The sequence below is a fragment of the Gavia stellata genome, chromosome 10 (genome assembly GCF_030936135.1).
Source record: "Gavia stellata isolate bGavSte3 chromosome 10, bGavSte3.hap2, whole genome shotgun sequence".
Lineage (NCBI taxonomy): Eukaryota > Metazoa > Chordata > Aves > Gaviiformes > Gaviidae > Gavia > Gavia stellata.
This window is the reverse complement of record NC_082603.1, coordinates 31,272,613-31,288,615: the sequence shown is the minus strand read 5'-3', so window position 1 is coordinate 31,288,615 and position 16,003 is coordinate 31,272,613. Positions and strand designations below refer to the sequence as shown.

The 16,003-nt window shown below is 45.5% G+C and overlaps 1 protein-coding gene across 1 annotated transcript in view; it reads left to right on the top strand.

Moving 5' to 3' along the window:
• Positions 1 to 16,003, top strand: part of PLPP3 (phospholipid phosphatase 3) — a 45,544-nt gene that overhangs the window by 15,836 nt on the left and 13,705 nt on the right. The window contains exons 2-4 of the mRNA XM_059821762.1: positions 8,769 to 8,926; positions 13,663 to 13,946; positions 14,715 to 14,772. Of these exons, the coding sequence (XP_059677745.1) occupies positions 8,769 to 8,926; positions 13,663 to 13,946; positions 14,715 to 14,772 (500 nt within the window). The remainder of the gene's footprint in view (positions 1 to 8,768; positions 8,927 to 13,662; positions 13,947 to 14,714; positions 14,773 to 16,003) is intronic.

Below are 16,003 nucleotides of genomic sequence, written 5' to 3'. Positions count from 1 at the left end.
TGACTTATTTTAATATTACCTGGGTACCAGTGTGATCTCAGTTATATCATGTATTGTTATACATCAGGGTGCCGCTCTCACACAGTTACTGCAGTCAAAATACAGAGGAGGGAGAAAAGAGATAATCTTGCACCTTTTTAACCCATTGGTAAATAGGCAGAGCCTTACTAAGCTCTGCTTTAGGGACCACTGAGATCAAACCCCCATTGCTTGAAGGGCCTTGGGATGATTTCCGCTCATGCTCATTTTTTTTTGCCTTCCTTTCAGCACTCTGTACTGTGCATTATATCCTGGAAACTCTACCAAATTTCGACTACTGAGGGGGAAAAGTTTCATTTCCAGTTAATCAAGGGAGTTGTGTAATACCATTTTCTCCTGGGGAACTTCCAGAAAAAAGAAAGGAGGAGAAGGAGGGGAAAAAAAGGGGGGTATTATATAAAGCAAGTATATTAAGAGGAAATAAATTATGAATTAAAAGTGATTAGTGAACTTTTAAGGAAGAGGTCAGAAGTGCCTTTTGGACTACAAAACTTTTTAAGCTTTCACTGCTTGTATTCGGTTACAGAGTTATAACCCGGCCTTATTTGTGCAGGTGGCTGCTGCTTCCAATCGAAGGAGGATTTTGCATTTACAATAGGTACATTGACAGAACTGGGTCAGAAAGCTACTTGCAGCAGGCTTCAGTGCTGCGGATGCGGGCTCTGCCGCCTCCTGCACAGGGGCAGTTGCTCCCAAAAACGTGCTTAATTGCAGCTGCAGTGCCTGGCAGGGATGCTCCGGGAAGGGGGAGAGGAAGCTTGGGAAGTTCAGCAAATGAATTTATTTATTTTTTAAGGGCCTTTGTGTTGACCAGGTGAAGTGGCTTTATTTTTGCTTCAAATGCTTTGCATCTTTATTGATTTTAAAAATAATAGAGAGAATTTTGTCGACTGCACTGTGTTTGGCTGCAGTTCTATATTTCCACTCTCTCTTGTTAGGGTTTGGGGTGGCTGTGCATAAGAGAAGGAGCCAGGGCTTATATGTGGTGCTGTTTGGGGTAGTAAGCTGAGATACGGAGTTTCTGCTTGTTATTTCATGTATTAAAGCACACCAACAGCCCACAGAACTTTCCTCTTGAATAGAGGCTGATGGTGTGGAGCAGATCTGTTATTGCATTGGGAAGTATTAGGGTTCACGCAGCCAATGTGTGTCGGTGGGGTGATGTGGCTGAAGGGGAGCAGCAGCTCTTCTCACCCTTACATGGGTTTGGAAGAAAGCTCACAGATTTTCCCCAAAGAAATGGGGTGTCGTGCCCCTTTCCCGCAGTGCGAGCATTGCCGGGGCCGGGCAGTGGTCCGAGTCCTTCCTCGAAGGCAGAGCCCGGAGGAGTCGTGGTGAGGCAGGGCTTGTTCCAAACCCCGCTGACCGGCAGAGTAAACCGTGTTCGCTTCGTTTGTAATTGAAAACATAATAGTCACCGCAGTGTATTTTTTCACACGATCCATTTGCCCTGAGTATTGCAGAGTTCACAGACTTATTTTTAATTTTTTTTTCTGCCTCTGTTCAAGCTGGGTCATCCTAGGTCAGACTTGTCATATCTGCAAGACCTTCCAAAACACTTGGATGTATAGAGGTCCCTCAGAAGAAGCTGACGCGTTGGGGTTTTCATGGCGTATTGCATTTTATTCCTTGCTGTAGACAATATGAAATGATGGCTTTGTTTCCATCATGTTTGACTGGAGCTGGCTCTGGAATCCCGTTGATAATGTCTTTTATATTCACCCTCTCCAACTTTTGCTGGTCGGCTAGTCTGGCTTAAATCTGTTTTACTACACAAATGCAGAATTTCATATGCATCTAGGTATTGTGGCTTGGATAAGACCTTTTGTTCTTATTAATGCATTTTTTATGTATTAAAAATATGTGTGCACTTTAATATAAAGCTCTTTTAATACATCAGCTCATGCCAAATTCCCAGGAGGAACAACTTAACACACTTCTTAGAATTCCCTTCTCCTCTTTCTTCCTTTGTATGTGGTGTTCACCTCTGGAAATAGGTAACAGGTACTTTCTAAAGAGCAGTATTTCTCCCAGCAAAACTAATGGCAGCACTCCCGTTCATCTGGAGCTCTTGGAGCGTGGGGCTGGCACATTGTGCTCCAGCTGCACGAGGAAGCGTTTCTACCAAGGTTCTGAATCCAGAGGAATTTGCAGTGCGTGAGAATAATTTGACATTTGGTTTAAAGTATCTGTGACCAAGAGCTTTTCTATAACACACTTCCAGGGTGGTTGGGTCAATGAGCACGCGCCAGGTCGCACAGGGCTGTATTTACTGCAAAGGATGGGTATGCCTCTGGATGATGGGTTTGGGCAGCAGGTAGAGATACCTGTCATTCCTGCCACCACCACTAGTTCTTTTTAGAGGCACTTCTCAAATACCTCTGCAGCTTGGGATCATCAATGTTACAGGGTTGTCCATCTAGAAAATGAATGTTCTTGGCTTTCTTCTTGTTTGCTATTGCACTGCTTTCTTCTTGTTGGCTATTGCACTAGCAGGCATGAGAAGGCATTTTGCCCAGTGTTCCTGAATAACCAGTTCTTATTAAAAAGACAAAACAAACAAACAAAAAACCCCAAAAGTAAGAACCTAGAAAATGTCATCATCTAGGTCAAAATGAACCTGTGTCTACTCACTGGGAAGTCTCCTGGACTCTGTAGCAGCTGGTGGACCTAAAAATTGTGAAGTTTACATTGAAGGTCCTATGATTTGGCTGAAATACAACTAATAATAATAAAATGGACTGAAATGTCACCCTCTTGATAGGAAGAACACCAGACAGATTGACATAGGTAGGCACAAAGGTTAGTGTGAGTTACATGGGAGAACCTACAGCAAGTAGAAAATGAAGTAATATCTTGGGTTTTGTAGCAATCAACCTGTTGTGTCCTAGGACTTTTCCGGACAGGTCAAATCAGAGGAATGCAATATATGTGGATCCTTGTTTATAGGTTCTTTAGGACTCTAAAGCAGGTACCTGTTCTACAGTAAAGTCTAGGGTTTGTTTGTATGTTTGGAGAATTGTCTATCCTTATGCGTCTGTGTAGCTGAGAGTAGTGGAACTGTAATAGAGTTGAATGGGACTCTGTTTTGCAAACACAGATATTAGATGTGTTTCCAAAATACAGGCAGATGCACAGAGCAGTTGTCTGGACTGCTGGAACTGAGGTGAAGAACAATTATGACTGAGCAGGTAATAAAATATGCAGTTGAAGGTACTCTGTATTTCTGATGTTAGCCTAGCTGTCTCTTGTCAAAACCCGTTGGGAATGAGGCACATCAAGACCTTTGAAAATCCCAACATAATGGCCCAATCCATCCTGCAGCAGGATCCTTCCTTTGGCTACCTCTGGGCTGTGGATCAGGTCCCTTGAGATTATTTTTTGGTTGACCACGCTCCTACCCCTCCTTTCCCCACCCATTTTGTTGGTGCTGGTGCAGAATCAGGCCCTATAGTGATTGTCAGCATATGTCTGATGTGATGGAAATGTGGAAATACTTCTATCTGTGTTATTGTGTGCGCATGTGTGTATATATATACACACAGATAAAATTTAAAGTCAACTGGCTTCAAGAGTTGTTCACTCTTGCAGCAGCTGCGGAGGCTGATCTGCAGCGGGGCAATTCTTCTCTAAAGTTGGGAAGCCCACTTTTAAAGCCCCAATAAAAGCCTACTGTAGGCTAATCTAGTTCTTTACGCATTTTAAAACATGTACAAATGTTGTAAACCAAATAAGGTTTATATGTACCCAAGATCAGCCACTAAGTACTTCAAATAGAAAGCCTGTCACTTGTAGGTACCCAAATATTTACAGAGTGTGTCTTGAATGAGGAATTAGATGCCTGCTCAGCCCTGCCAAATTATTTAATTATCTTTTTCACTTATTAAGATAGATGTCTAATCTACCGAAACCTTAAAAACACGCCCAGGGCCTGGACATCGGCAGCCAAATGCATCACAGAGTGCTTGTTAGAAATGACCATTGCTTTGTTGAGATAGCCAGCAACATCCCACTGACCTGCAGGGTTGAAAGAAGAAAGATTGAGTGGAAAAAAACCAACCTCTGTCAAAACCAAACATTAAAAAAAACCCAAAACCCCAGAAAAGACCATGATGATGTTTAATTTAGTGCAAAGGTGAAGGTTGGGCTGGGAGGATGAGAGCTGCATGGGTGGGTCACTGCAGAAATGCCTCTTCCCCTCCCGCTCCCTCTGCAGCTTTTCCGATGGGTGGCCAACGAAAGCTTATCCTCTTTCTTTAAATTATTTTTTTCGCCCATTAAATCTGCACAAGTGTTAACTTTTCAAAGACTGAGATTCAAAGTGCTATACCCAACACAGAGCCCTCTTTTCTTCTGCCTTTCATTTTTATGCACGTTTCCAGCTGGTCAGAGAGACATGCGGGTTTTGCAAGGGTTTTTGTTTAGGCTTGGTGGTAGGGTTTTAGCTCTTGTGCTGCCAGCCTTCCCAGGATTATTGCCTATTAATTGCCCCTTAATAAAGGTGCTAACCAAGGAAAGGAATATTTTTACCTTGGTGCTAGCTTTCCGAACTTGATTGGCTTTATTAAATGGAAAGACAAATAAATTTAAACCCTGCACTGAGATATCTTAGCGGAGGACACCAGCAGTTAGAGGTCACCAAGTCACTTGGACTTCCTCCCAACAAAAGCAACCTCTTTTTTCAGTGTCCAGCCCCACGGTGTCCTGTGGTGCCTCACACAATTCGTTAGTGTCCACACCTGCTCCGTGCCGCTCGGAGTGGGGCCGAGCCACTTTCCACACCATGGACCCCATGGCAAAACTGCTGTGGGCTTGGATGGGACAGGATCAGCCCCCAAGAGATTTCTGTTATGCTCATGGTTTGGAGCCCTGTTTGATCTCCTACAGCATAGTTAGATAAAAGCATGTGGTTGGGTTTTCCTTGTTCTGTTATTAAAGCAAAAAATCCCCTTTATATAAGGAAGAAAAACTTTCCTTCACCTTGTGAAGGATGTTACAGTTCAGAAGGTAATCTCAGCTCCATTTACCTTTTTTTTTTTTTTTTGCATTGGAATAAGCAAATCCCTCTATTGTTCTGTGCTTTAGTTTCCTCTGTCTGTGAAACAGGGATAACAGTGCTTCTCTGGTTACACAGTCCTACGTGGATGTGCCAGGGCTGCCTCCATGCCTTAGGTTACGTTCCACAAGCTGCTGTGTAATTTCTCAGCACGGAGATACCAATATTAAGGAGGATGTGAGGCCCTTCTACAGTGTTAGTAAAGATTTTGCAGGTGATCTGTACACGTTGGTGATTTGTAACCACAGACAGAACAGCCAAGTAAGGACCATTTTTGGAGGAGAGTGACCATCCCAAAATCAGCGTAATTTTTTGCCTGCTGTATACGCCTATCGCTCACTTCGATGCGAGTTGCCATTCATTGCCATTTTCTGAAATGTGCCTCTTGTGTTCTCACCGGTTTTGTACCGTGGGTAGGGGTGGGAAGTGGTGGAGGTTGAAAACTTAGCACCCTTACGGGGGAGTTCAGCTGTTGAATTTGTAGATGCAAATCGGTGCAGCCAGGGATGCATAATCTGAATTTCCTGTTAAAACACCGAACTGGAGAGGTAGACTGGGGCAGAAGAAGTGATGAGGCCTGATGTACCATCTTCATGGTACAACCCTATGCTGCTTGCCTTCCATTTCCAAGGGCACGTGGGCTGTGGCCCCACTTCTGGATACCTTTGCCTCCAGCAGATCTTCTAGTGTGAATAATGTCTCTGGTGTTTTGCTGAGGGATCCCAAAGGCATCTCTCTCCACATCTAATTTTCTGTCGTCTTCCAGACTTCCCTCTGTAGTGTTTCTCTGCAAAACCCATTCTCTGGCTGCCTTTTGGTACCTCTATGGGCTTCTCCATGCTGGAACCCCCTGGCCAAAAAAAATGTGGGTGGTGACCTGGTGACCTAGTGACTTAGACAACCTGTCCTCCAAGAAATAACCTTGTGGAAGAAGAGTCGTCTTCAGCACGATTTACCATTTGCCATGGGCTGGGGTCTTCTCTTCCTTGGGTCATTACGGCTGAAAGAGCAGCCTCTCACCCAGCCCTTGAAATCAATGGCATGTTATGTCTTCTAAGTAATATCCGTTCAGCTATGGAGAGTATGTTTATGTTTCTCATGTTTAAAAAAAAAAAAGGGGGGGAAGGGGTGGAAAAAAAAAAAAGGGAATCTGAGGTTACTGTTTTGCTGGAAAAATGTCAAGACTTGATTGGCAATATCCCGCTAAACCACAAGTTCGTAGGAGAGAAAACAAAACCATTAGATTTTCTAAACTATGCCTATGCGCGCTTTAAGAAAATGTATACCATATAGGTCATTTATGCTCTTATTATAGCTGTGGCAAGCGTACATATAATTGAAACGCGGAAATACTACCCCATGCTGTTCAATGAATGAAGGGAAAACAAATCTTTATTATTCCTGGGTTCACATAATATATAGGAACACTATTGTCTTTTTTTTTTTAAAGCCAGTTTTAGCTTTCAGATGTATTTTATTGTCTGTGGGAACATGTGTTTTACAGACCTGTCATGTGAAAGCTATTAACAAGAGGAACTGGAGAAATAACAATAAGCCACGTAACTGTGGCATGTCTACTCCCCGAGTTCAACTGTTACGCCGCTGTTTCAAGTGCATGTGAAATTGGATCGCGCCGAGCGACATTAGTTCTTCTTCTGCAATTTTTCATTGGGAAACTTAAGGATTTTTTTAAGTGGCCTATTAATATTGGATTGCTGGCATCAGAGGCATGTTTCAGGGCCAAGCTGGCTAGGCATCAAAACGGTTAAATAGTGGAACGAAGATCAACTGGATTCACATGAGATGTCCGATTTTATTTACTAAATCTGAGCGGGGCCCGTGGTTCTGAAACCTTTCCTCGCCGGTTCACACGTGTGGTGGAAACCGTCCCGCCCTGCCAAGCACTGCGGGGCCCAGCGCTTGCAATTAACCCATTTCAGAGATTTTGGAGAGGATCTGAAAGGGGTCCTGAGCGGTGGCCCTGGCCGCTCTTGGGTACCCGAGAGGCTTCAGGTCTGTGTGTGGTTGTCCCTGCTCACAGATGATGGAGATTTCCCTTTTTCTTAAGACTGAAAAACAGCCCCCTAATAATCCTGGATTAGGCAAACCTATTAATATACAGGAAAATGAGCCAAAATGGATTGTGCAAAGTGAATTACAGAAAGTGGTTCACGTGGAGATGGGGAACATTATTTTGATGACACTTTTTAACTCCGTGGATGGTACCTTTGCTAGTCACATCTAGGAGATTGTGATCACTAAAAATGTACCGTGAACAAATTTCGGTCAAACCCAACAGCGCTTCATTATTTATTTATTTATAATTTTAGAAGGGAGAACCCTCTGATGTCTTAAACTTCTTGCTGTGTAAACAAACCCGCAGATACTTCAGCAAGTTAGTGGTTGACAAATATTCCCTAGTGCTTTTCTGTAGGATCCGGGTGCGAGTCCTGTTGTCTTGGCCCAAGGACAGCTTGAACTGCTGTGCGTTTGTTTTCCCCTCGCCTGGGTTTCGCTCTGCAAGTGGGAGGAGGGTTTCCTGTACCGTGTGGTTTGTGATTTACTCTGAACACAGGTTTCAGGGAATTTGGGGCTTGTTTTTGGTGAGGATGTACTGCTCCTCTCAGTGATAGGCTTAATAGCAAAGAGGGATGGGGAAACTGAGGTGAAGGGAAGGAGGGTGCCCTGCCCCAGGTAACATCATGGCTGGGAAATACCCCAGGGCTCTCCTTCCAGGTTTGAGGCAATGCTGTATTTCTCTGAAAGACTTAGAAGAATACAGACTTACAGACGTGCAGCAATTTTGAGGTGTCACCTCTGTAATGTGTGTCCTAACCCATTGCCCTGTGGTTTTGAGCACATCTGCTCCGTGCCTGGTGCAAAGGTCCAGCCGAGCTGTGCAGACACAGGTCTCCTTCACAGGGGGCTCAGAAACAGCGTTTAAAAACAGATTTCACATGGCTTTAATGCAATTGAAGGTGAACGGACTCTGATGGGAGTTCAGCAGCTCTTGTGGATGGGCTGGCTGGGTGCGTGCTCAGGTTCCCCTTGCACAGACGTGTCAAGGATGAGTGTCCCACAGCTGCTCAAAGCATGTAGTCTTATGGCATTAGTAGGTACAAACGTACATATACCCTGTAAATACACAGAGGAGGGAGCCGAGGACGGCTTCAAAGGCATAAAAGTAATGGGGATGGAGTGTAGCTGGGCTGCCCCAGTAGGAGAAGCTGTGCTGATACTGGATCCTCCAGTGTTTGTTTGCGCAGCTCCGGGCTGCCCTGCCACAGGGCGCTCAGCAGAGTATCGGGCCCTCCCCGGAGAAAAGTGCCAGATTCGTTTTCATGGCTTTTTGCAGAGGGATTGCTTTAGGGGTCCATTCCTGTAAGTTAATATTTGCAATGCACAAGGCTTAACTGAAACCAGGCAGTGCGGACATCTGATAACCGTAACAGGGGAGATGCTTTTTCCCCACAAGAGCGACTTGGAAAAACAAATCCCAATGCTATTCCCTTTGGAAAGATAGCAATATGAAAAGAAAAGCATCAGGAATGGTGCTGTGTAGTTTGCAAGGGGTTTTCTAGTTGGGTCTTTTTTTTTCTTTTTTTTTTTTGGTGAGTTGCTTGTGTTTGCCTGCATTGCTGATGGGTTTGATTATTGTCTCCCTTCTTTCTAGCTGGGTTGCCCTTCCTCATCATTGAAACGAGCACAATCCAGCCCTACCAGCGGGGCTTCTACTGCGACGATGACAGTATCAGGTACCCGCTGAAGACGATGGAGACGATCAACGATGCAGTGCTGTGTGCTGCGGGCATCCTCATCGCCATCCTCGCTGTAAGTACCACCTCCAAAAGCTCCTCTCCTGTCCTTTGGGCATCCCCGATGGCTTTTTGTCACCTCTAGCTGATGGCACCAACGTCCTGTCGGCATTGGGGGTTTAACGCAGTCTTGCTGGTGTGTCCACACTATCTACCAAGGTGCACATCTCCTCTGCGATTATTTGACTTCCGCGTAAGTGTGGAGCAGTAAACATTTGCAAATGAAAGCTTGTAATGGGAGGAATGAGATTATTCTTGAAGCCCATAAACAGGCCCAAAGCTGTTTGGGCAAGTCTGTGGGCTCCACAAGAGCTTTTTCGCCCTCCAGTAGGAGTTTAGAGTAGAAGCAAAAAGACTTGAGTGTCAGTCAGGACTTGGCATGGTTTGTCCCTATTCAAATAATTCTTGGTATTTGCCTACTTTATAAGGTTTAAAAAAAAAAAAGATACATCTTTTCAGCTAACCAGTGCCTGGAAAAGTTTCACAGGTTAATATTAGATTTTTTTTTTAAGAGATTGTATATTACAGCCATATTAAAAAGACAATTAAAACCTTCCGTGGGGAGTGTATTCACAGAGTCCTCACTGTCAAAAGTAGTTAATGCACCACTGTCCCAATGCCTCCTCACTTCTTTTTTCCTGCCAGGTTTCCTAGAGCTGTGCTAGGAAACGATTGGACGGTGAGAGCTTTATATGTCAGCCAAAAAGCTGAATTCAACCCAAAGAGCTGAGTCTTCTTACGCCAGCTTGTATCTGGTGCTGAGGCAGAAGGCAAGAGCTGTCTCCTGGTTGTTGGTTAAATGCTTCCAGCTGAAGATGAAATTCCCCTATGAAAAGTATCTATGTTTTCTTTCTCACCTGCTGCCAGCATGGCTTAGGTGCTTTTCCAGAGGCGTTGCCTTCCTCTTGGTCCTTCAGCTGGGGAGGGATGGGGATGGAGAGGTCTGGAGCACTTGTTCCTCCTAGCTTTCATCTTTCCTCGTAGGAGCAATGTCACGGGCAATAGGTATTTTAGCATGGCGCGGCGCCTGCTTTGATAATACCCCATCCCCAGCCTTGCTGCTTCGTGCCGTGACTATCTCCATCATTTCCTGACCACATATACTCGCTTAGCAAAGTCTGTCCCCAAAACTGCCTTGTTCCTATGTCCCCTCCCTCCTCAAAACAAGCCCAAAAGGTGCCAGACCCCCAATTCTATAAACACGGCAGAATTTTACCCTGCAGGTGAATTACCCCCAAGTGTGGAAAAGCCATAAAAACGAAATGAAAAAGCCTCTCATTTTCGCATTACTGCTGAGCTATCGGCACGCTGGCTCCATGCGGAGTGTGCTTCTGATCAGTAATGAGGCGGTGGCAAATACAGGAGTTGGAACAGAAACTGGAAACATAATCAGCTGCCTATGTGATCCATCAGCTTTCTACCACGAAATAGCAGGTCAATTAAAAGAGAAAGAAAATCCCCAAAGGATTAGATGTTTCTGCCCTGGTTTCGCTGTGCCCACAACAAATGTAACTTAATAAGGTAAATTGAAAAGCTTGGTTATTTGCTGTTGAGTGATACAAATGGCTAACGAGGAATTGAAGCAACAGATTTCTTTGCTATGGCAGCATGCGTGGAAAATTCAAGTCAGCCTGACCTCTTTTTCAGATGTAACCCAGATACCAGAATTACTGTAGCATAATAGGAATTCCTTCCAAATCCACAAAGCACTGACTCCGCTCCTTTCGCTCACAATGTTTGCCTTCGCAAGGCAGGGCAGTGGTTTTGAGGACTTCCAGGGAACTGGCGTTTTGGATGGCACAGCCAAAATTTCACGCCCTTGCTTTACGTGGCGTCACGGGCATTCTAGCCCAGGGTAAAAGGTCCAGGTCATGTTTTAAATGGCTTGAGGACACCCGGAGTGCTCATTAAGTAAACGGTAGAGGCGAAGACCTTTGCTGTGATCAGGATGTGAGAGGATATGCATTTGGTTTTAATACCTATATATTTACTGACTTTAGGCAAATTGCCACACAGTTGACCCTGGAGAGGCTTGTGTCCCTGGGCTATGCACTCTCACATCTCTTCTGACTGCTCTTCCTGCTGGAAGATGGTTAATTTGATCATCTTGGGCACAGAAGCATGTTGATGGTCCCTGGAATAGCCAGGGCAAGGTGACATTTTCCTCTTCCTGAGCCTCGTACAGGTACCACTACTGAGCCACGCCGTGTCCCCACACCCAACATGTCTTGAAAGCTTATGAAAAATACCTAAGAAAATAAATTTCCTAGATGATCTAAGTTACACAGCCAGATTAGCTGATGTTTTACAGTTGAAGGTGATACGCTTCAATGTGATTAGACACAGGGAATGATACCCCAGAGACATAAGTGATTAGAAAAGCTCTAAAAGTAATTACAGGCTAATTGGATTACTGGTGATACCTTATGATAATGATAAAATGGGCATGAGAACCAAATGTCTGCAAAAGGCATTCGCAGACAGAAAAGCTTGATATTAGCTTTTTGCTAGTGACTGTCTTTCCTAAATGTGTGTGACAGTCCCCCGGGAGCTGTGCCTGTCACATAGGCACAGCATATGTCCCATGTGGCTGGCTTGCCAGAAGTGCAAGGCATAAGAAGAGCTTAATGTCTTTAAGACTTTTTTTTTTCCAGGATGTCCTTTCAGTTCGTGCACATCTGTGCTATATTAGTTTTTCACTGTCCTGCTTTATCTGGGACGGCACTGCCAAAAAACCAAGTTTACCCAATTTTTAGCTTCTCATAGAGGCTGAGCCATGGCTTTAACTAAGCAGGGAGGGTTCATGGCTGCCCAGCAGCATGTTAGCGAGGGAATGAAGTCTCCAATTTACAGTCTGCTACATGTGTGCAATTACCCAGACCACCAACGGTGAGAGAAAAATATTAATCCCCAGACTTTTGTTGGTCACATGCCTTTCCCAGGCCAAGAGCCTTGGGTTTACGTGGATCTGTTTGTGAGTTCGGAGTAAGGGCACATCCGCCGGTATTGGATGTCATCCTTAATTCAGCTCATCTCCCTTCTGCAAAAGCCATGGGTTTTGAGCCTCGTGGCTCCCCTTCTTGCGAGTTTAGGCTTTCAGGAGGCTGCAGGCAATGGCCATGCCCTCATGCAGGAGCATCCGAGTCCATCCAGGACACCCTGGAGTTGCCTCCTGCCAGAGGAGCAGGAGATGCTCCAACCCTCCTCTGCCGTTCTCGTGACAGTAGATTTCCTGGCTGCCAGCTTGTGCTGGAAGGTGGTCCAAAATGGAGATAAACCACGGTCTTCAGAGTCTCAGATAATGAAAATGATGCTGGAGCCGGTTAGCTGCAGCTCCCCAGACAACCCTTGGTCATGACCAGATTTCCAAGAGTAAATCTCAGTGGTGACATATAAACCTTAAATGATGGTGCAGCCACCCAAAGTATTTCTGTGCATGGTAGCAAAGTGCTCTAGCTTGGCCTTTATTTTTTTGTTATTATAGTTGTATCTCTCTTTGATAAAGCCTCCTTAGCTGCAATTTCAGCTGCCTTAGGTCAACCTTAGTTTTTTCAAGCCATGGTACGAGTGAGTTCAAACAATGATACAGCTTCATCTCCTCTTAGTCTAATTGCCATGCTTTTCCAGTTTATTAGTTTCCAAAGGTTGTGCCAAGCTTTTAAAAAAGGTAGGCAGGGGAGCCTTGTCTCTTGCATGCCGCTGGCAGGCTGCCATGCTGGGAGGAATATTGCTGGCTGCTCCAGAAAGGGATTAACATGAAGGCATTTTTCCTGACGGTTAATTTTACATATCACAGTCCTTGTGACTAGAGAGGGGCAGGGACGAGGGGGCGGCTGAAAAAAAACCCGCCTCGATTTATTACTCGGGTATAAAAACATTTAAAGTAATGAATGAAATCCTAAAGCTGTAAATCTGGAGCTCAAAAACTAGGTGTGTAACGTGACGGAGAACAATTTAAGTCTTTGCCTCTTTGGGAGAGGTGAGACATTTGGACTTCATTTCACAGCCTGATTTTCATTAACCTGCCTTTTAAGAGTCGAGATTATGAGAAACCGGGTCCTTTGCTCCCTGATGGTGATTTATGGCAATGCTGTCAAACCCCAGCAGCCCTGTAACGAGAAATACATAATTTGCTGCCACGCAATGGTAAGACCCCTTGAAATGCCCAGAAATAGCTGGTGTTTACAGAGGCTTTGAGCAGCTTGAATTGGGTCTGGTGGCGGCAAATTTTGGTCCAGAATCTGAAAAGTTTGGAGCTTTCTGAGTGTTCCTCTGTGTTCATGGTTTTCAGAGAGGATGATAAGGAGGTTCTGAGGTTGTTCGTTTGTTTTCCTCCAAAATCAGTTTGATACGAGGGTAGTGGATCTGGCCTCTCCTTCCCAAACACACACTGATTCTTTATCTGGTTTATGTTAAATTTTTTTTTCCACTACGTTGATACAGATCTGGGGCACTGTTTCACTTCCGTAAAGATATGACAACATGCTAAACCAGAATCTAGCTTTTTTTTGTCTTGCTTATGGAATTTTTTCCATAAACATTTTGAGCACTGCAATCTCTTCTTGAGAGGGAAGAGGAGGAGGATGGAGAGACGCTGGGCTATGGGCTCTCCCTCCTTGCTGTGGAAGTGTATTCCTGGTTTGAGATGCTCGGAGTGCAAAGAGCTGTCTCAGCCTTGCATTTGCCACCCATCACTGGTTTTGCACAGCATCTTTCCTGCTCTCTAACCTCTCTGTTTCGTTTCCTCCCCAGATTATAACAGGAGAGCTCTACCGCATCCACTACCTGAAGGAGAAGTCGCGCTCCTTTATCCAGAACCCTTACGTGGCAGCGCTCTACAAGCAGGTGGGCTGCTTCGTTTTCGGCTGCGCCATCAGCCAGTCCTTCACAGACATTGCCAAAGTGTCCGTCGGGCGCTTGCGGCCGCATTTCCTGGAAGTTTGCGATTTGGATTTCTCCACCATCAACTGCGCTAAGGGAGTTTACATCCAAAACTACACCTGCAGGGGAAGCGACAGCAAGGTCCAGGAAGCCAGGTGAGAGAGCCCGTGACATCAAAGCGATGGGTTGCTGCTACCAAAATGGTGTCTCATGCAAATATGTCTTGGGGTTTCTCTGCCAGCAATAGATTATGCAAATGCTACTTTCTCTGCGAAGGCTGCAACTCCGTCTGCCAGTGACGGGCAGTTTCCCTTGGGAATTGTGGGACTCAGCTGAATAATGTTTCTTTTCCTTTCTCTTTACTCCTACTCTGTTTTTTCCCCGAGCGGTTGCTCAATGTGGGAATTCACTCTAAGAGCTCAGCTCCTGGTGAGCAGCTTGAGCCATGCGGCAGAGCAGAGGGCTTCTCCTCCAAGGAGTCTCCACGCAGGCAGGGCTGGCAGCACCTCCCCTTCGAGCTCTCTATCAAGTCCATCAGATGCTCAGTTTTGACATTTCCAGGGGCGCATTTCACATGCCGCAATTAAGTGACCGGAGAAGTTGCTCACTTCTTACTACTTTACGGTTTCCTGGTTATTTGAGGCGAGACGATGAGTTATCAGGCTATCCTGGAAATAACTGCTGTCCCATGAGTAGATCAGGAAGGGACGAACAATGTGAGCATCCTGCCCATCCGTTTGCTTTCTGCCTCATGAGTGAGTGGGGCGGATAATGGGGGTTTTTATAACCCAAAACATTGGGGGTTATGGGTCCCTCTGCTTTGGCACCCTCTTGGTAGCAGCAGGCAAGTCACCATATTACATGTAAAATTATAATACTGAAGATTATAGTGGCTGGTTCTTAGCACCTACTTTGTTTTGCAGGAAATCCTTCTTCTCCGGGCACGCGTCCTTCTCCCTCTATACCATGCTGTATTTGGTGGTAAGTAACCTCAGCCTCACTTGAGACTGAGCTGATTTATCCCCTGTCCCCCTTTCCTGAGGCGCTCACCTGTGTTTGGTAGCAATAACGGCACGATGAGCGTTGGAGCCGGGGGGTTGGATGAAAAAGGAGCCTGAACACGCTGGTGGTGGAAAGATCCACTCTTGGCCCCTATGGTGTTATTTGGGATGGAGACTCCTGGGATGATAGCTGAGCTGTGCAGCTTTGGGGTATAGCCAAGGCTGCAATTAAATCCGAATCCTACTAAATCTGTGGACGACTTGTGCAATTTTGTTCACCCCACATTGTGGTTTCCATTAGGGAGAGTTTGGGCGAGCCAAAATATTGCATCAATGGAGAGGGAAGATGCGCCGTCAGGGGTGAAGGCAGGTTCCCAAATGTGCCAGCGGAGCAGGTGGAGCAGCCTCTGCCCGCCTGGATCCAAAGCGGAGGGCTGGGACTTGTTTTTCTTTGTCAGTGAGAAATGGCTCTACCCTTCCTGCGCCGGGGCTGGGGCCGGGGCGGCTGCCAAGGTGCTTCCTGCCGGGGCTGCGGGAGGCACGCTGTCTGCGGCCCCCGAGGGGCTGGACCCGCACGCAGCGTTTTGGGAGGATCTGGATAGTGATTTGTGTTTGGTTTTCTTTTTTTTTAAATTATTTATTTTTTTAAAAAATCAGGAAAAAGGTTTTGGATTCCTTTCAAGATTTGTGGCCCCCCACATCTCCTGTAAGCTCAGACTAGCAAGCAAAGAAACAGCACGGCACTGATAAAAACATTAAACATGAGCTTTTATCTATGATCAGTGCTTCCCCCCATCCCTTTACTTCACCCTCTGGAAAGATAATTGACCACTGCTCCCTCCTGCCTTTTCAACCCTGCATCCCCCGTCCCTGTGAGCAATTTCTGTAATTTAATTACTAAGCTTTCCAGGCTGTTGGGGGCAGTGTATTAAATTCTTTCCTCATTTTCTCCCTTATTTTTTCTTGTTCTTGGAAAACTTTTTAATTTCTTCAGTAAACATTCTGGCCATTTCCTCCCAGCCATGTTACAGTGCAGAGCTACCTCGGCAATGCTTCACGGGAGGCTCAGCGCTCTGCCTCTGCCCTCACAAAGCTTTCCAAGCTGAGTTTGGAAACCATCGCTCACACCGGCATTTATATATTTCCAAGGAGATCTGCAGGCAGTCAGATAAGTCACCCCCGAGATGCTTTCAAGCCTGGTGTCCAGAAAC